This window comes from Coenobita brevimanus, chromosome 60 (genome assembly GCF_032717465.1).
Source record: "Coenobita brevimanus isolate Jiangsu-jjx chromosome 60, ASM3271746v2, whole genome shotgun sequence".
NCBI classification, from domain to species: domain Eukaryota; kingdom Metazoa; phylum Arthropoda; class Malacostraca; order Decapoda; family Coenobitidae; genus Coenobita; species Coenobita brevimanus.
The window spans coordinates 35,360,103-35,381,018 of NC_137013.1; the positions used below are offsets into that span (position 1 = coordinate 35,360,103).

Here is a 20,916-nt window from a genome sequence, read left to right on the forward strand (position 1 = left end):
GTGAGGTGGGTGCAGGTGATGGAAAGTGGAGTGACGTTTAAGTGATGGCCGTGGAATCATGAGAGAGAGGGAGGGAGAGAGAGAGAGAGAGAGAGAGATTAACACAGACGGCTCCTAAAAATCACTGACATTAAAGGCTATATATTTAACTATCATTTCCGTGATGATGTAACCTCTCTCGTAGCTGCAGTGTCGTCGTAGTTTTTGGTCTCCCTCTCTCTCTCTCTCTCTCTCTCTCTCTCTCTCTCTCTCTCTCTCTCTCTCACACACACACACACACACACACACACACACACACACATAATCGTCATCGTTTGTGTGTTAATCATCATCATCATCATCATCATCATCATCATCATCTCACCATTAGGCTTTCACCAGCCCAGGATCCTGTACCAACTCACCCTTCCCTCAAACTACGACCGCCAGTGTTTCTCATGCAGTGCGTCAAGGCTGCTCAAGTCCCGTATTTTTGCTGGCTTGGCTGGGTCGTAATTCATGCTTTTCTGTGATTTATTGTGCACATCAGGCCTTCATAGCCTTTCGTACGTTAATAAGATATAGTTAACATGCAGATGGGAGAAAATATGTGTCTTAAATTCGGTGACTTCTTTTCTGTTACCCTCTCTTCTTCGTGACTAGTTTCAGCTGGTTAGGAAGAGCCCCCTGGTAGTGAAGGGGCTAAATGAGGCTCTGTCTAACTTCTCTTCGTAGAATATTCTCTCCTGAGCTGAATAAAATCGTCTGAAGATGAGAAGATCAGACCAATAAAAGACGTTTCCGGATTCAGGGGCCTAGGAGAATATTAAGGAGTAATATGAAAAATAAATCGGTAAGTACAATGGGTTGCGAAGTCTGCCCTGCCAACAAGAATGCAGGTCGAAAGGGGCCCTGATTTTACTCTGTTTCCTCTATTTGTGTGGAGGGGTGTGTTTTGTGGAGGGGAAATGAAAGGGGAGAAGAGGGGAAAACAGGGAGGGAGGGGAATAGCGTAGGGGGGAGAGGGGAAGAAAAGGGTGGGGTTGTAGCGGAAGTTAGGGAAGGGGTAGGGAAAGAGAGGGGGAAAGAGGAGGGAGGAAGGGAAAGAAATTGAGGGAGAGGGCGGAAGGGTAGGGGTGGAAAAGAAAGAGGGAGAGAGAATAGAGAGGAATGATAGGAGAGATGGAGGTAAGGAGGGACAGAGATGAAAGGAAGTGGAACAAGAGTAGAGGGAAAGATTTGGCGAGGTAGAGGGATAGAGAAAAGAGAAGAGAGGGAAGTCAGAGAGGTATAGTGCGGGGAAGGGACGAAAGGAGAAAGAGGAGGAAGAAAACTGGATAGGCAAAGGAAGAGGGGAGAGGGGGGGAAGGGAGAAAGGAAGGGAGATAGGTGGGTATGTAGGAAGGAAGGAGAAAGACAAGGGAAGGAGAGGGTTGGGGAAGAGGTATAAAGATTGATGACGTGTTGAGATGGGAAAGGAGAGGTTAAGGGAGGATAGGGAAAGGAGAGGTTAAGGGAGGATAAAATAAGAAGAGAGAAAGGAAAATAATGGGGAGGGGAGAGGAGGGAATGGGAGGGAGGGAAGAAAAGGAAGTGATGGAAGGGAAGGACGGTGTAGGAGGAAGAGGAGAGGGGAAACTGGAGATGGGAGGGAAAGTTTACCAGATGGGACTGGGTAAAACAGAAGGAAGGACGGAAGGAAGGAAGAAATAAAGATTGAAGAAAAAGTTTGGAGAGAGAGAGAGAGAGAGAGAGAGAGAGAGATTATCCCTCATAATGACCAGTTAACCACCACCTGCTTTTTGCTTGTTTGTCTTGTTTTTCCTTCCCCCTTCCTTCCCTCCCTCCTCCCCTCCCTTCAGCTTCCTCTCATTAGTCTCCCATTCACCCTTTTTCCTCACCTGGATATTTATATTCTGATGATGATGTATTTGTCATTGTTTGTACTTGTTTGTATTGGTTTGTTGTTTTTGTATAGATTTATTGTTTGTTGCTTGTGTTGATTGTTTATTATAGTTTGTGTTTGTTACTTTATTAGCGGTATTATGTTTGTTATTGTTTGTCTTTCTTTGTTATTGTTTATTGGCTCTTTGCTATTGTTTGTATTGTTTGTTGCTTTTAATTATTGTTTTATTGTTTACTCATATACGTGTTTATTTACCATCGGCCAGGACGGTGGAATGTTGTACCTCCGTCCCTGTTTGTTTGTTTGCCTGGCTGTGTTTGCTGTGTATATAAACCAAACAGTGACCGTAGTGGTGATTGCTTTCCTGATCAATTAATCTCACCTGTCGTAACTTTCGGTGTCAGTTCCATGCTCCCCCCTCCACCACCACCACTCTCCTCCCTCGACCTTTATCCCTGGGTTACTGTGCTGCCGTTAACCTAGAGATCTTAAAGGATTTGTAGGATCTGTAAGGAAACTCATTAAGCCAGGTACTTCATTCAGCGGAGTGATATCGCCTGTCCGTAGCCAGAACAGTATTTTTATGTGGTTCTTTCATCAGATCGAGCTATCTGTCTATCAGTCTATAGCCAGATGCCATCATCCCGTAAGGGCTGGTCGTTTGAGTTAGTTCTTGTACGGGGGTGCAGTGTTAGATCAAATATGTCCTGTGATAATTTTCTGCCCAAAGTAGCAATTCAGAAGTCATCATGATGCATGAGATGTCGTATTAGTGTTGTGCAATGTAGCCTCCGAATTCATGTGTTTGATTACTGGACTCTGGAAAAGATTCTGAAATACGGTAGGCACTGACTGGTAATAAGCATCGCAGAGGTGGGCTCGTGCAGTATTGCTCTCACGGGGGATTCGGAACAGTGTTTATAAGATTTCCTGAGTTTGACTTGCGTATAAGATTGTTTGTACATTTGTGATTACCCATACACCTACCAGGCACTTCACAAGCAGGTCAGAGTGAACATTGAAAAAAACACGAAAATCAAGACGATTATCTAATAGTAATATGCACGATATTTTTTTTTTCTTTTTTAATAGCAGTGGTGGAGTTATTTCCTGCCTGCTTTGGGTTGCCATTTATTAGTCTTTATTTTATGCCAAGAATTGTAATTATCTGTTTTGATTATGATGGTATTTATAATTTTGTTATCACAGCATAATGTTCTTGCTTATTACTGATGTGTGGTTGTGGTGACTATTGTTCCCGTTTCATTAGCAGGACAACACACATCACCATTGTTGTTGTTATGGAGAGTGTGGTGATGATGAAGAGCACCAGCGGTATTACAATAGCAGAGGCCAAGGTGGAGGGAAGGAGAGTGGAGAGGAGGAAGGAAGGAAGGAAGGAGAAGAGGGAAAAACAATGGATGAGAAGGTGAAGGGAGTGATGAAGGAAGGAAGGAGGGAGATTGTGGAAGGAAGCCGGAAAGAAGGAGGATTAGGAAGAGATGAGGGAAGGAAGGTTGAAAGTAGATAAAAGGCAGTAGTAGGAGACTAAGAAAGGAAAGAAGGAAACAGGGAGAATTGGGAGAGAATGATGGAAGGAACATGAAGAAGGAAGGATTAAAGGTGGTAAAAGACAATAACAGGAGACTTAGAAAGGAAACAAAGAAGGAGATTAAGAAAGACTGAAACCAAGAGGAGGAAGAGGGAGTGAATAAGTGGAAATTGATGAAGATAAAGAAGAAGCAATGAAGAAGGAGAACTAAGAGAAGGAGGAGGAGGAGGAACGGAAACCGAAAGGGGGAGGAGGATTGAAAGTAAAATGTGAGAACAATGAATGGAAGCATGAAGTAACAATCTTAATAAATTCACGATATCACATTCCACAAGCTGCGTCACTTCTCGCTCCGGCTCGTGAAGATCCCACATCAACGCATTAGACCGGCTTTCTCACTAGTCATCGTATTAATTCATTCTGCTGACTTTCTTTTCTCCAGTGACGACCCCAGTGTAACACGAAAACCATCCCAGCTCACGAGACAGACATCCTGCCACATCAAGCTCGGACTTACTCAGCTTTCCTGTGTCCGCGAGAAAATCACAAACCATTTTAATAATGTGGAATTCTCGTCTTTTTTTGCCGTGTCTGGAATACAAACTGTGAATATTAACTCGCAGACAAATGTATCCAGTCCACGACACGACTGACAAACATTAAGAATTTGCTGTTTATCTTGGCAGTACCGGTATTGTTAGAGAAACAAATAGGCATATTTGAGGGCAAGGCTTTATTGAGACATGGCATCTCAACCTCATGAGTATGAGAGGTGCGGTGTGACCTGAACAATACAGTATCTTATAACGGTAGCCAGACTAGAAATGAAAACGACTGTCTCGTGTTTGAGAAGTAGCAACAGAGGCGCCCATTAATATCTGAGACACACTGTAGAATATTACTGTGGCTAATGCCGTGCTGGTATGCACGAAGAGAAATTTCTCCTTGCAACGGTCTCATCTTTACACATGTTTCACCAACAAATAAACGCCTTGCCGACACCGTATGGGACAAAGTCCTACGCGAAGTAGGCCAAAAGCTGAAGCAAGGAAACATCTGGTGAGAGAGACGGAACTGAACTACCTTAATGGCATTTCCAAATTGTTGTCGTCGTGAGAACCGCATTACCATGACGGAGATGAGGCGGAACGAGAAAGTAGCCAGGAAGTGTGGAATGGCCGTACCACCTCAGTCAGTACTGCATGTCTCATTCATGCTCACACACCCACCACTGATGTGAAGGGAGAATGTATTGTAATTTACTACATACAGTACACTGAAATCGAAAGGCACAGTAGGAACTATTTACTGACATAATTAATTAGAAGGGAAGATACAAGTTTACTGCATACATTGAAATTGGAAGGTGTCACAGGGAATGGGTCGTAACTTCATATGTGCCGGAAATTGGTCAGGTGGAAAATATTGTACACATGTACGGAAATTGTGTGAGCTGAAAGGCGTAACTGCATCGACCTTACGTGAACCGTCTTCAGGTATGACTAGAGGCGGAATATTTGCATACAACGAAATGAGCGGGAAGAAAGGGAAAGAATGGAAAGACAACGTGAGGAGGAGGATGGAAAGAGAGCGTGAGGAGGAGGGAGGAAAGGAGGGAAGTAGTAAAAAACCCTCAACGATATAACCTCATGCATACCATAAGTGTAGCTGGCAAGGAACACACACACACACACACACACACACACACACACACACAATATTATAGTGAGAAGGAGGGAGAGAGAGGAAGAATTAGACAATATAGGTATTTTCAGGCGAAGGAACAAGAATCGAGACTTCACCTAACATGCATAGGCATTTTTTTTATTTTTTATTTATTTTTATTTTTTGACAGGGGACGGTCACAAACACATACAAGCGTAAAGAATAGGAAAGCACAAAGCAAGCATTCTTCCAGACTACGATACGCAACGATCAGTTTGCAGATTCAGGTCCCAGTTTTTGTTGTAGGTGCGATGAGGGATGCAGTTTAACCGCCTCATTTCAAGGACGTCTTTGGTAAATTCGCTGTCTCTAGTTGATTTGGGTTAACTTACGGGACACGGAGAATTTAAAGAGTAAGATATAGCCTTGAAAAAGTACAATATGAGAGAGCTTTTGTTAGTTCAATAAATTCGTTTTCGGTCAGGTCAACTAATTAAAAGATGACGTCAGAATATTGATGGGTTTAAAGCGAGGAGACTGAGGACTTAATTGGGTAAAGAAGAGGATAAAGAGTACCATATCGAAAAAAGAAAAATTGCTACGGGAGAGTATGATGAAGATGAATGGAAGAGGAAATAAACGTGGATAATGATCTGTAATAGTGTGTGGGGAGAGGGAGTGATGAGGGGAAGGGGCAGAGGGGAGGGGTGTGAGAGGGGGAAGGGAGATAGGGAAAATGAGAGGCGGGAAGGGATAGAGAAAAAGGGGAATGAGGGGAGAATGGGGAAGGTGAAGAAGGGAAGGTGATAAAAGGCGGGAGGATAAAGGAGAAGGAGGTGTATGTGCGAGAGAGGGGAAAGAAACGTGCTCCATCACAATTTAAAGACAGTGATGATGGGAGATATCAAATAATGCCTTTGTGTTGCATCTTTACCTGCTTTTGACCTAGATCACACATCATCATCATCATCATTATCATCATCATCTTAAAATTTACAACTCAGATTCCACAACAGCAGACACCTTCCTTCTCTAAGCCACAGTTCTTCACATCTGTTACACATTTACCTCACATTATTATTGCTGTACCATGATACCTTATACTATTTGTTACCAGTATTGCACCATCTGTTCATGTGGTCAAGTGGGTAGAGAAGTGGTCTGCAGTGTGAAAGGGCGAGGGTTCAGTCCCAAGTTGAAGCAGGGAACGGTTTGATGATACTAAGCTCGTTAAAAGAGACTATACTAATCTTCCACATGGTATTATCTGCATGTCATAATCGCTTCCCCTTCCCCCCAGCTAATACCCAGGCACCAGTCGTGAATGAGACAGCCTTAGTATGTATTCAGTACGAACGGTGGGTATTAGTACCGAGGTGGTGACGAATGAAGGTATGTGTCACGTAGGAGAACGGTTGGGCCTCAGGGAACGGGTATCAAGCCAGTGCCCAGCGTTGGATACACACACACACACACACACACACACACACACACACACACACACACACACACACACACACACACACACACACACACACACACACACACACACACACACACAGAAATCCCCTGTATCCTTAGCCCAAGGTGACTCAAAGCGGTGGGATGGGGTGCTTGAAATCCGTCCTGTTAAAACCTTTTCAATCCGATGATGTAATTTGCATTTTATTGGTACTCAGACGATTTTCTTCATCGTAGGAGAAACAGTTCGAAGTGGAGGGGTTAGCTACAACTTTCATTAACCCGTTCAGTACGAGAGGCCTTCCTTGAATTACACAAAATCGTCTGAAGGTGGGAAGAAGTAACTACAATACTGCGTCATGGGATTGAAGGTGTTAATGGCTTAGGATGTAACGCAGGCTGGCTTGTACCTCCAACGGCATAGGAAGGGAAACAGCGTATTTGGGGCGTCCTTTCCTCTCTTATGCATGACCCCATAAACAGCCGTGGTCAGGGCTTCATACCGGGCATACATGTGGGACAGTGAATTAGGATGAGGATGGACGACATATTGGGTATTTTATTCTTCTCAACTCCATATGATTTAATTCAACTTCAGAGACAATCTTGAACTGTACTTGGTTCACTTTGAAAAGGCGCAAAATTAGCATCTCTCCATCCTGAATTCAGAACAAGAGATTAACACTGGAGTATTGTGCTAGTCATGAAGAAGTGGTATGGGAAAGATGTAGGGCCGTAGTATTGTCTTATTCTGTCGTGGAACAGTGAGAAATAAACTACAGAACGACGAAAGGTAAATGAACTGTAGAGGGGTAAGATAGAGCCTATATCAAACCCATTCACTACCAGGGGGTAAAATGTGAACCCAGTAGATTGCAAGCTTAAGTTCCCCTCCTCCTGCAGTCTACCATCCTCTTTGGGCATTTATATAACTGGGCGGTGGAGCCGCCGTGTTATATTGGTGCCACCACGTGAAGGTGTTCCTCTTCAGCATCTTAGTAGCTAGAAAATTATAATACAAATGAAGCGCTCTCACGACGAGAATTGGTTCTCTCTCTCTCTCTCTCTCTCTCTCTCTCTCTCTCTCTCTCTCTCTCTCTCTCTCTCTCTCTCTCTCTCTCACACACACACACACACACACACACACACACACACACACACACACACACACACACACACACACACACACAACTGCATTGCCTCGGACCCATAAAGAGATACCGGATGAGGGAGGATATTAGGGCAATGAGAGAGAGAGAGAGAGAGAGAGAGAGAGAGAGAGAGAGAGAGAGAGAGAGAGAGAGAGAGAGAGAGAGGATGAAAGTGAAAAATGAATGGAAGGAAAAAACGAGAAGGAATGAAGGAAGGGGGAGGTGTGAAAGGAAGGAGGGAAGGAAAGAAGAAAGGAAGGGGGGGGGTTGGAGGAGGGGAAGACAGAAAATTTAAAATAAAAGAAAGAAGGGAGAGGAAAGAGAGAGAAGGATGACAGAGAAGAAGGAAAAGAGGGAAGGTAGCATTGAATAAGTAAGAAGGGTGAGAGGGGGAGAAGGGAAGGCTGCGGGATGGAGAGTGAGCAGAGAAGGGGAGAGAAGGAAAGACAAGAAAAGAATGGAAGGAAAGGATGAAAATGAAGGAGGGGAAGAGAGGAAATGTGAGGGAAGAGAAAGAAATGAATGGATGAAGGAAGGAAGGATAAGAAGAGAAAGGAAGGACAAGAAGGAAGTAAAGGAGTTAAAGGAAGATGTGGGAGAGAGATACGACGGGAATGAAGACAAGAAGGAAGGAACTGAGAAGAAGAGAAAAGAGAAAGAAGCATAAAAATAGAAGGGAAGGAAATGAAAGGAAGAAGGAAAGATATGAAGTGAAGGATAGGAAAGAAAGGCATGGGAGGGAGTGTACGAGGGGAGTGAAGGGGAAATGGAAGGAAGAGAGGACAGAAGCAGGAGGGATGAGAAGGTAGGAAAAGGGAAGGGAAGGAAGATGGAGAACGTAATGCATATGTAAGGAAGGAAAGAAGAAAGAAAGGAAGCAAGGAGGGAGGGAGGGAAGGAATGAAGAAGAGAGGGAGGGAGAAGGGGAAGGAAGGAGAGAGAGGGAGAAGGGAAGGGAGGAAGGAAGAAGAAGGAAGGAAGAGAGGAGTGAGTTAGGGAAGGGAAAGGCTTAATAAAGCCAAAGCATTTAGAAAGATTATATCAGTAATTATTCCTACCTCTGTCTTTCTCGTCCCTACCTTATCTCTCCCTTTATCTTCCTCCTCCTTTGTCCTCTCCTTCTTTATCATCCTCCTCCTCCCTCGCATACCTCTCCTCCTGTCTTCTTTCCTATTCCTCTTCCTTTCGTTTCCTTCCTTTTTCTCCTCTCCTTTCCTTTCCTTCTGTCGTCATTCCATCCAACTTTTTTTTCCCTTTTTGTTTTTGTGTTCGATTCTTTCTGTTTGTATTACTTTTTCCTTTCCTTTCTGTCCTCCTTTCCTTCTTAATTCCATTCTCACCCATGCTCTCTTGTCTTCCTTCATCAGTTCATCATTCTCCCCCTTCCCCCCCTTCCTACCCCCGTACTTCCTTCCTTTCTTCTTTCTTTCTTTTTCTTTCTTCCTCCCTCCCTCCCTTTTCGTCACAACCGGTACTAAGTATGAGTTTCTTTCTATAATCATGGGTTCCCTCGTAAAATGTGTTATTGTTGTTGTTGTTGTTATTATTATTATTATTATTATTATTATTATTATTATTATTATTATTAGAGTAGCAGAAGTTGTAAATAAATATATCATGACCACCAGCAACTCTTTCGGGTTCATTTTTGCCATATAATTACGCTTTTCTGTTGACCCACTTCCATGAGTTATTACCTCTTCTTCCTCATTACCATTTAATAGTCCTTAATTGCTTGTTTAATGCCGCGGTGTATACGTGATTAACCTGTGGGACATAATGCTGGCTTGCGTATGGGTATTTTTGTGATTTTATTCTGAAAATCTTTAACAGGTACGAAGAGATGACTAAGTTGATGCCCAGATATTACCATGATTTTTTTGTATATTCCTCTCTCTCTCTCTCTCTCTCTCTCTCTCTCTCTCTCTCTCTGTGTGTGTCTCTATGTCATTGAAATTTGTGTATGTACAGTATTCTTATGGTGTGTCTTGTCGTAGGAATAGTCAGATTAAACAGAAAATCGAGGTAGACTGAAAGGAATAATATACAAACAGACCGACTAAAGTGAAAACCGCCAACCGAAAGATACATTAAAGGAACTGATGGAAGAAAGAAGCAATAAGAAGAACGACCAAAGCAAGAAATAGTGATGATGAGGAGCCGATAATTGTGAAAGCAATGTCTTCCGGTGGTGATAGTGGTGGTAGTTGTGCTTGTAGTGCCGCGATGGTTGTGGTAGTAGTTGTGGTAGGGTCACCATGAGCCCTCCAGCCACATGCTACCTCACCACAACCACACCAACCACACCCCTTCCCCACCAACCCCCCACTACCACAACGTTCCTCCATCCCCACCAACCCCCCACCATTATCACAACCACGCCTCCACTCCCTCGTCGCCACTCCACCCCCACCACAACCACACTTCGTCACCATCGTCGCCACTTCACCACAACCACACCATCCCCTTCCTGCACCCCCCCACCAGCCCCGGAGTCCCCCGTCCCCCATACCCGAGGCTGTGGGGAGGGGGCTACAGGGGGGGCAAGATGGTGGGGGGCGCGTCTCCCCCTCCAGTCACCATAACCCGGGTGCTGGATGCTTGGAGTAAGTTTGTAAACATTGTATTGCACGACACAGTAGATCAGTCAGATGATGCATAGTTTATATTGCAGTTCAGCGTCTCCGGGAGTGTAGGCAAGGGAGTGTGAAAGGATGGGTAGGCAGAATATATGGGTATAGCTTTTCTGCGGTACTAGATATTTTAAAGGCATAACGTGGAAACTACGTAGTCATTTATGATTTAACTATTTTTTTTGAACTCCTGTAGGCATGTTTAATATTCGATAATTCGTTTATCATCGGGGGAAGAGTAATAGAGGGGTTGCAGATGGAGGAAATACCTGTTTACAATTCAGGATGTTGAGTATTTTAAAATCTTGTCTCCATTTTTATGTTCCAAACAGTTTTAGCTACACCATCAATCACAGAATTTAATTGTTTTCTGCAGTGGAGATCACCGAACAGAAAACGAGTATGTTTATAACTATCTGCACCAAACCTGGAAAGGAAGGAGTGTTGCTAAGTAGTATTGTTACTCCTAAAATAATAAACCCATACGTTTTCTTCAAAATATGTTGCTGTACAGAAAATGCATTTTGTGGGTAACTTTACCAAATTTAAACCCTTTTTTCAGCCCTTCATTATTCTGACCTATAATGATGTTTAACTCGATGTTCTCTCGCTTTTCAGATGAGATGCTGGAGAGTGAGAAGGAGAGCCTGCGGGACCGGGTGGGGGACCTGGAGAAGAAGGTGCACGAGCAGACGGACGAGATAATGTGCCTGCGGTCAACCCTCGCTGACGTCCTCCGCCGCCTCAGCACCATAGAGAATAATTCCAGGCGTGAGTTACACAAAGAGCAGAATAAGATAGTAGATGTTTTAGCCCTTCAGCTGGAGTACGTTATTTTTTTTTATTCTTGCTGCTACCAGGCTATTATCTTAAGCATAGGGGAGATCTTGTGTCGTGAACGGATTTATACAAAGCAATATCTAGCCGCACCAGTTCTAGAAGTCTCACCTAAAGTGAATAAAATAATTTTAAGTTAGCAAGAATATAATTTAAAAACATTGCCTTGGGATCGAAGGGTTTAATCTTTTCGGCTTGAGAAGCGTATCTAAAGTTGACTTCTGGTAAATGTTTAGGGATAGCAAAAATGAACTGACAGGGCGTCTTTATCGTACTGTACGGTTTAACAGAACACAGCAAAGGGCATTTTAGTTAAGGGAAAAAAAAGAATGAATTGACAGGCATTGGAAACATGTCAAAATGAGTTTAAAAACTGTTTATTATACAAAACGAGTTAAATTTAAAATGCTAGTGGATTAATAGAATGAATCAGTGGCTCAGTTGGTAGAGTACCCACCATGTAATCTCACTGCTAGTGATTTGAGTTTACCAGAGGATAGCTGAATTAGAGACTAGAGGTCATCTTTAGTAAAACCAGCCCTCTCGCTAGTTCGCCATCAGCCATTGCTTACCTGTTTCATGTGGGAAGGTCACTGAGCTCTTGCTCAGTGGGGAGGGTCCAGTCCTACAGTGAACCTGTCCGTGATGGACTAATATGAATGGACGCTGAAAGGGTAAACTGGATATCCAGGTCAAGAATAATACCATTACAGTCTTGCCCTCAGAGTTCAGTATTGTTCTGTGTAGTGTAGGTATGTTGGTGTGTTGTTGCAAGCTCATTGACCATGGTGTCATGTTACAGTGCAGGGGGCGTCATCGGGGGGCCGCGGGACCCCCACCAAGGATGGGGTGCGGCTGCGGCAACACAACAGTAGCGAGATGCGGGACGCCACCAAGAGGGCCTCCACCTGCCTGCCTGCCAGACCCGCCTCATCCACCGCACTTTCCAGGTAGGACAAACACTCCCGCCGTATATTTGTTATGGTTGGGAAAATAATGTTAAAGGACACTTGGGATCGTATTATCGCCAGCTTAGGAGGCTGTCTTGCATCTCTTCATTACTAGTTTGTTTCTGCACAATGTACGTAAATAATCTCATCTGTGATGTACGTACAAACTACCGTGCATTAATGCACTAAAGCTTGAAGGCCGGGGGGTGGACGGAGGCTGCTGTATCATGTACGGCTTAAGTGATCTGACCCAGTAGCATAGGCATAGGGCTTCCTGTGTTACAGCCCCTCCTGAGTCCGAAATGGATAATATGGATTGGTTACTGATCATGTCGGCAGTAAATAGAAATAGGTTATATACGGTAGCATGCAAGAAAATATCAAAGTGCATTGTGCTAAATCAGTAGTTGGGGACAAGGTGCTACACAGCCTCTTAAGCTTAGGAGAATACGACCATTGGTGTGGTCACAAGGTAAGGATGACTGGTGGGGAGGCACTTGCCGTGGCAGAGCGATACGGGAAAAAAAAAAATGGTAGGACTAGATTCGGAACTGAACTTATCTAGAAGGGAGGAAAGCAAGGAACATGAATGATGATAGGATACATGGTTGCCCGTGGTAGGAAGGAAGTAAGGGAAGATGTATGTTAGTGGCGGGTATGGCAAAGGAGATCGAGATGTATGGTAGTCGGGAGCGTGGTATGGTAGGGAGATCGGAAGGTTTTTGGGAAGCTGATGGCGTGCTATAGTAGGGGTTAGGGAAGATATGTGTAGTTGGGGGCGTGGTATGGTAGGGAGACCGGAAAGTTGGTAGTGGGAAGCTTGGCGGTGTAGTAGGAAGGTGTGGAAGGTATTGGAGAACATGTTATGATTCGAAGGCAGGTAAGATTTATGACAGACAAAAGCGTAATGGTATCAGTAATGAACATGGTATGGTAGGCAAAACATCATCATGGTAAAAGTATGAAATTACGAGGGCAGAAATATAAGTGGGCTGGAGTATGGTAGGAAGGAAGAAGAGATTTATGATTAGAAGGAAGCATGGTGGGAAGAAAGCGTGATATGTTAGGAGGAGAACCTTTCATGGTTATATAGTAACATGGTAGGTGGAAAGTATGGTTGACGAAGAACAAAGGTGCATGGTAGGGTAGGAATACTGACGGAGGTGGATAGATAGGAAGACTCATTGTAGGAAAGATACATGGTAGTTCCAAGCGTGGTATGGTAGTATGGTAGAATAGACATGACTAGAAGGATCACAGTGGTAGGAAGGACATATGGTATTAGGTTGGAAGTCGGATATAGAAGTATGGAAGAAAACGTAGTATCGGAAGGGAAAATGGTAGAAAGAGATCATGGTAGCTGGAAACTGGGTATGGTAGCAAGGTAAGAAGGGACAGTCGTAGTTAAAGGACATGGTAGTGGCAAGTGGGGTATGGTAGTAAGATAGAGAAGACAAGACTGGGAGGAACAAAGGTAAGAAAGGCACATGGTAGCTTGGGTGTTGGTGTTGTGAGCGGAGGGAGATTTTGTAATGGTAGGGAAGAGAAATGGCAACGAAGGATATGGTATGGAAGTAAGATAGGACACTGGCAATGGTAGGAAGTTGAGGAAAGAGCATGGTACCACATAACCGTGGTAAGAAGGTAAGACAAGGATGGTAGGGAAGAAACATTGCTGAAAGGGAAATGGTATGGTAGGGAGGAAGCATGTTAAGAGAGGACAGTGTATGGTTGGAAGGAGTATGGTAGCAGTGAAGTGTGATGGGGAAATAAGTGAGAGAATTGGGAAGGGGGTGTTTTGGTAGTAGCGGAGATATTTTGGTAGAGAGAAAACAGAAAACCAGTTAAACAAACAAATGCAGAGATTAGATATATAATGAGTGATATATACATTTTTTCTGACTCTTTGTGTAGAAGAAATGTGTAAATAAATAAATTGGCAGGCAAACGAAGAAAGCAAGAATGTTTAGGTACCAAGACATATAGCCGTGTATCACATTCCCCATCCTTTTGAAAAAGGCATACAAACAGTTAAAATGTATTATGAATGATATGAAGAATAATCTGAGGTAAGTTAATGGTTATGATGCAAATTCTAAATTCCATCTCTATACTGAAGATAGTGAGACATAAATCCCACATAACTGGTTGACGGGAGATTCGTAGCAGTTCTTCCTTAGCGATTATTCGGCATGTTACACCTTTATACTCTCTTGTATCTTTTTATTTTTGATATGTTCATAGTTTGCTTCAGGAACATGCAAGAAGGGATTAAGGTGTAAAAAGCAAAAATGACTCGCAGCGGAAGAGATGTTAAAGGAATCTCCCAAGCCACGAATGAGGTCCGTTGTGTATGTATGTGTGTGTGTGGACTAACAAGAATAATCATTCCTTAGAGCCGCATGATGTTAGTTAATTTGGCTAAGTCTTGAGTTGCATCGCTGAAGACTCGAGCGCCCAGTAGGTTTATGGCCGTATTCTCGTTGGCGTAGGATATTTCGTGGTGTCATTTCCTTGGCGATTTATTCTTCATCTTATGCCTTAATTGTTCTTGTGTGTTGTGTATATCTGATTAAGCCCTTCAGTCTGATGACGTGTTTATTTTTGCTACCACCTGATAATTGCATTGAACATAGGCCAAACCGCTTGTAGTGAAGGGGTTGGTGATGGCTGTGTCTAACCCTTACGATTCCCAAACCCTTTCATGGTAATAACATTTTCTGGAGATATCAGGAATAAAATTAAAGAAAAAAATACGTCATCGAACTGAGTGGGTTATCGACACAGTTTGGATCAGTAACATACAAGGGGATTATTAAGGATTATGTGCAAAATGAATCGCTGGGGAATAGGCGTTACGAATCTTCGCACCCAGCAAACTGACGGCCGTTAGTCTAGGCTGTATTATACCGTTTGTTTCGCCCAGAGCTCTGACATACATGCAGACGTAACTTGCAGCTCTTATGGTAATGCATTTTTTCGTCCAGTGAGTTGATGCTTGGATATGTTTTGGCTAATTTTCTTGTTTGTTTGTTTTTTGTTTTTGTTGTGCTTTTAACAGCCCATCCCCCGCCCGCCCCACCCCCCTATATTCACATCTTCATGGCCCATCATAAAGCGTAGTTTGCAATAAAAACTGTAGTAGCCGAATCGAAAAACATGATTTACATCCGTCCAACCTCAAAATTTCATTTTTCTCTATCGTTTTCTAGTTTGAAAGGATAAACTATTCTGTGAAGGTCCCCGTTCAGTCAGTACTGTGGAAACTGGCATTGGAATAATAATTTTCAGTAAACTGTAGCTTGAAATCAACATCTTTCAGGTAAAAAAAAAAAAAAGACACAAAAACATCCACTGTGCTCTCAGAGGAGTGGAGATAAATCCATTTTCATAGTAATCGAATTTGGTAAATTTCAGTTCATCCCAACCTCCCAAGAGTATTAGAGCATCAAGGCAAATTTAATGGATAGTGTATACATAACCATAACACCAGATTCCGCAGAAAAAATAATAACGGGAATCAGTACGGTGGACAGCTCTAAGCCAACTTCCTTCTGTGACGTTCCTTTCGCAAATAAAAATATGCAAGATGTTGTGGGGTTTCTAACCCACTTGTGTCCTCAGCATAGGACGAAACTGGGCATTTTGGATAGTTAATTAAGGAGGGAACCCCGGGGTAGAGAACTTTGAGCTTATCAGCTATGAGCCTATAGGCGAGGGCGGTACGCATAGTACCCTTCCAGCACAGTCGCTCACACAAGAACCCTGGGAGCTAATGGGCTGATATAGGACAGTGCCACTACTGGTGGTTTGTTTACGATTCATTCATTAAAGGCGATGTTTTTGTTACTTGGTGCATTATGGTCATAGGCAGTCTGCCTTTGTTTTTGCTGGTGCATCATGGTTCTGATTCATCCAGAGGACCAAAAATGAATCTATCTTGTGTTTTCAGATTTGAAATGGATCAAAACGGTCGCAGTCGACGACTAAGTGTGCGTCCACACGTGTGCTCTAACAAGTGCTGGCAACATGTACGCAACACAGCAACGAACACGCTGCAGACATGTTGGAAACAGCAGAGTCCAGATCATGTTGGCAACATCATGATGAAGTCTCAGCTGCCTCGTATGGACACTGTTATCCCATCGCCTCTGCTGCCAGTGGTCTAAGCTGCAATGAAACATGTTTGCAAACATCTGTCCATATACTACTGCAAACATGTTCCTGAACTTGTTGCCTGCCGTGTTGCCAACATATGTTCGAAAGCACGTGTGGACGTGGCCGTAGAATAAGATTGGAAATTAGCCTCGGATGGGCTGGAATGACGTGGATCTAGGCCATCACTGCTGAAAAAAATAAAAAATAAAAAAGCCATACGACCACTTTAAAGAACCCACAGTGATTTGCGGAAGAACGTCACAGAAGAAAGTTGACCTAGAACTGTGCTCTTTATTGATTTACATTATCATTTCATAGGAATCCGATGTTATGGTTTTGTAAAACCTTAACCGGTTTCATTCCGCGCTCATATTCTTTAACTGATTTTCCAAATTTCGCCAGCTAAACATATGACTCCCTTATTTACCTTATTCTGAAGGGCGATGATTTAAGCGTTGACCATAAGAATAACAGATGTCCTCATGCTAAGAGACTCGGACAAACAAAAATTCCAACAGACTTTGTGCCCAAATTTCGAAAATGAGTAGGAAAATCGAGCAACTAGCTAAATTCCGGTTACTTCGAGGTATTACTGTCTCCTGTGATAATTCTGGCGTGCATGTGATTGCGTCACAGTGTTAGAATTTGTAAGTGGATGAATGAATACATTGTGAACTGTGCATTCATTCGCATAAGTTATTATATAACATTGCGACACAGCCACTTGAACGTCAAAATCATCACAGAAGGAAAAGAAATACCTTTAAGAAACTTTACTGTCACCCCGAAAAGTTCATGACTATGTGTATGAGTGTGGATAAATCCAATCCCCATCCCTTTCTGGTTGGAGAGTTTATGTACAGCTACGTAATGACACACGGCGGAACTGTTCGTGCGTTGTCACCTGGCCAGACACTCATTGTTCAGAGTGGTGAGCATTGGAGTCACCCACACTCGTACAGACCCACATGAACTTTTACGAATGACATTCCAACCTTCCTTAAATTAAATGAACACGAAAGGAGCTAGGGAGAACGGATATATAATTTAAGTTAAAGGTTGACTGAAGCACAAATTAAAGTTCCACTTCATAAAAAAGAAGAAATGATGGGGTTCCCACCAGCAGACGAGCCCCTCACTACCAGTCCACGTCCAGCCTGTACTCAGATGGCCACAGCTCCTCATCGGTCAGCCCCGCACCGTCCCCATCCCCTACCCAGGCCCCTATCCGCCCATCCACCTCATCCACCACCCCTTACATCCGTCCCGGAGCCCTAAACAAGAGGTGGGTATCGACTAGCGACTTCTCCACGCCTGCAAGAGCGTTCAGTAGCCCTCAGCATCACCACGCCATTGCTTCCTCTCCTTCCTCCTCTTCGCCTGCTAACGCTCAGCTTGTTGCCAGGTACGTCTGGATTTTTTTATTTAACTCAGATTTTTGTTTTTGCCTCCCACACATTTTTGCTTAAGCGATTGTCATTTTAGTTTTGAGCATGGATTAAATATTTGTTTTGTCCTAGAGCATGGTTCATCTTATATTTGCTGTATTTTTTTGTCGTAATTTTCTCTAATGTAACGCATGGTTTTGTTTACATCCGTTCTGCAATATTCGAGATCAAATGCATGACCGAATATTTTTTGCATTTTCATGTTTATGATTTCCTTTGCAGGCATGTATGTTAATGTTTATTTTCATTTCAGCATTTCTGCTTCAGCATGTAATCCTCAATTTATTTACCCAGGTTTGCTGTAATGAATGTTTTCAGGTGTCCACTAATTCCTCTATGCACTTCGAAGTTCATTAATTTCTCACTGCGTACACCTAATTAAATAACACCAACTTATAAATCGAGTCCGTTAAACAAAACGTATGAGCTTTCATTATTAAAGAAGTTTACTAAGCTCTTCATTTGTAACTTAAAAGATATTTCACATCGTTTTCACACCGTTTCCATAAATCGCAAGTATGATGAAATTTCGTTATCACTGCACATTCGTCTACGGTATTTTTTTTTTAAATAAACAATTTCCATTTTGATTTAATGTAAGCCGAAGTTCAAGTGGGTTTAAAGTGACTAAATGCAGAAGCAGAACTCGTGATATAAACGCCAGTCGTAGGATAAGTTGCTAGTGTTCTTCGACATGCTTTACCTCTCTCTTATCATTCTTCCACACACTGCTCTCTCCTCCTGTCATATTTCACTCCCGTTTCGCAGGGGCGGCTCCAGCATTTGTAACACAAACACTTGAATCCTGTGACGTCTTTTCCAGTTTATTCTGCTATCGCCTGACGCTTTTATTCAGCTTGGGATTGACTTGCCGAACTTGAGGGATTAAATTAAACTTTCATTAATCCCTCCACAATTCGATGGATCTCCTAAGTTAAATTAAACCATTGGGTGGTGTGAAGAACTAAATATAAAATACGTTATCGGATTGTAAAGGTTAAAGGGGAGTTCCAAAACTTTTCATGTTTTTACCATTTACAATCATACATTCAAGATTTGAAGTACTGTAATGTTAATACACTTATCTGTGACAGTTTATTTTAGAACCATAATAACACATCTTCAATAAAGTAATATTTAAACAAGAAATGTTCAGACATATATTATCGTTTTTATTTAATAATTCAGTATGTTCTGTCAATCAGTCCAATACAGCCCAGTCAGGAGGGTAGGTGCCCGAGATAAGGCTGCTTAGTCCTTACACTTGCCACGGAGAGGCGGGTGACTGGAGCCCCCACTGCTTGGTCCCTCTCCCCTCCTTCCCCTACACCCTGGATCCGCCTCTTTCGTCTGCTTGTATTCTTCCCTGTATTTTCCTCCATCCCCACCGTGTAACTCATTTTCTGTTCTCGTCGTATTCATTATCATCACTATTTTTGTTTCACCCAGTCAGTACAATTGTGTCTCCAACACCATTATTTCCTTTCCTTTTGCGTTCATTCATCCATACCATAATTTCTTCTTCATTGTCATTATTTTCATTTTCAGCATTTTTTTTCCTTACAATTCCAAACATCTCCACCTCATACATCATTCTTTAACTTTGCCTATTATTTCATATATTTTCGTTTTCCTCAACCTTCTTTCTTTTTCCTTCCCCACGTTCCCTTCTCCTTTCCCATTCCTCTCCAGTTTGCTTCTGTCCCTTTAGTTATTTTTTCTCCCTTTCATTCCCATTCTTTCATTTTTCCTCTTCCCGTTCCCTTCTCCTGTTTACCCTCCTTCCTTTTCTCAATCGTCTCTCCCACTTTCCTCATTTACCCATCCTCTGTTCCCCCATTCCACCTTTTCTTCATTTTTCTTTCTGTTATCTCCCATTCCCCCCCCCTCTCTCTCTCTCTCTCTCTCTCTCTCTCTCTCTCACTCACCGCCAGTACTGTACCTTGTTAGCAGTTAGCCCACGCCCTTACCTAATGCGGCTGTCTTACTCCCTCCCTTTTCATTTTTCCTTCCCTCCTTTCCTTTCCTTTCCTTTCCTTTCCTTTCCTTGGTATATCCATTCTTTCTGTTCCATTTTCTTCGTTTATCTTTTCTTTCCCTTCCCTTCCCTTCTCTTCCCATTTGCCTTCTTCCTTCTTTTCCCTGTCATTTCCTCGGCTGTTCACATTCTCTGCCTCGCTTTCCCCCTCTTCCTTTAACTTTTCTACCCCTTCCTCTTCTTTCCCCGTCTTCCTCTTCCCTCACACTCTCCACATTGTCTTTCAATCCCCCCAGCCCTTCCCCCTCTTCCTCTTATCCTTCTTTCGTTTCCTTTCTTCATCATTTCCTTCCCTCACTCACTTTTTCTCTTCCTCCTCTCTTTCTGTCACTTTTCCCTTCCAGTCCCCCCCCCCTCTTCTCTCATTTGCTCAACCCTTTCCTACATCTCCCTCCTATGTTTCTACTCCTTCCCTTCCCTGATTTCTCTCTTATTCTCACTCATCCTCTCTCTTCCTCCCCTCCCCTTTTCTTAGCTTCTACCCTCATCCCTCATTCCCCTTCCTTCTCTTCCCCCCTTCTCCCTCCCCTCCCTTCCCCCTCTCCCTCCCCCTCCCCCTCTCCCTCCCCCTCCCTTCAGCACCCCTATGCCATTTCACCCTATCAGTCTTATCATTTCTCCTCATTTATCTTCATTCCCTTTCATCTGTAGCCTTTTCTTCCGTCTTCCTATCTGGGTTACTTTTATTCTCTCTCTCTCTCTCTCTCTCTCTCTCTCCACACTCGCCTCTTCCCCTTGCCACCTTCCCTTCCTCCACCCATCTCTTCCTTGACCTTCATCACCCCACTCTCTCTCTCTCTCTCTCAGATTTTTCTTCCTCCTTTCTTTCCCTTATCCCTCCATCTTTCTCCTCTCTTCTTTCCTTTTTCTTCCATTTTGTCCTTCCCTCCTGTCGTACATCTTTATCTTCTCCTCATTCTTCCTCCGTTTTAATCATAACTTTGTCTTTCCCTTCCCTTCTTTTCCTCGACCTTTCCACATCGTCTTTCTTTCTGGTCCTTCTCTCCGTTGTTTTCCTTTCCTTCATTTCTCTCTATGCCTTTCCTTCATCTTTTTCATCTCCTTCCTTCCCTCTCTCCTCTTTCTCTTCCTCTCAACCTCTTATGTCTTCATTTTTATCGTTTTTTTTTCTCTCTCT

At 43.1% G+C, this 20,916-nt stretch overlaps 1 protein-coding gene across 4 annotated transcripts in view; it reads left to right on the forward strand.

The window, feature by feature from the left end:
* The window catches only part of LOC145403027 (echinoderm microtubule-associated protein-like 2), a 333,938-nt gene that overhangs the window by 186,889 nt on the left and 126,133 nt on the right, over positions 1-20,916 (forward strand). For 2 of the 4 annotated variants that reach the window (XM_080274858.1, XM_080274861.1), the window contains exons 2-4: positions 10,966-11,118; positions 11,987-12,134; positions 17,392-17,697. In XM_080274858.1, the coding sequence (XP_080130984.1) occupies positions 10,966-11,118; positions 11,987-12,134; positions 17,392-17,697 (607 nt within the window). The remainder of the gene's footprint in view (positions 1-10,965; positions 11,119-11,986; positions 12,135-17,391; positions 17,698-20,916) is intronic. The other 2 variants (XM_080274859.1, XM_080274860.1) reach the window with 2 other exon arrangements.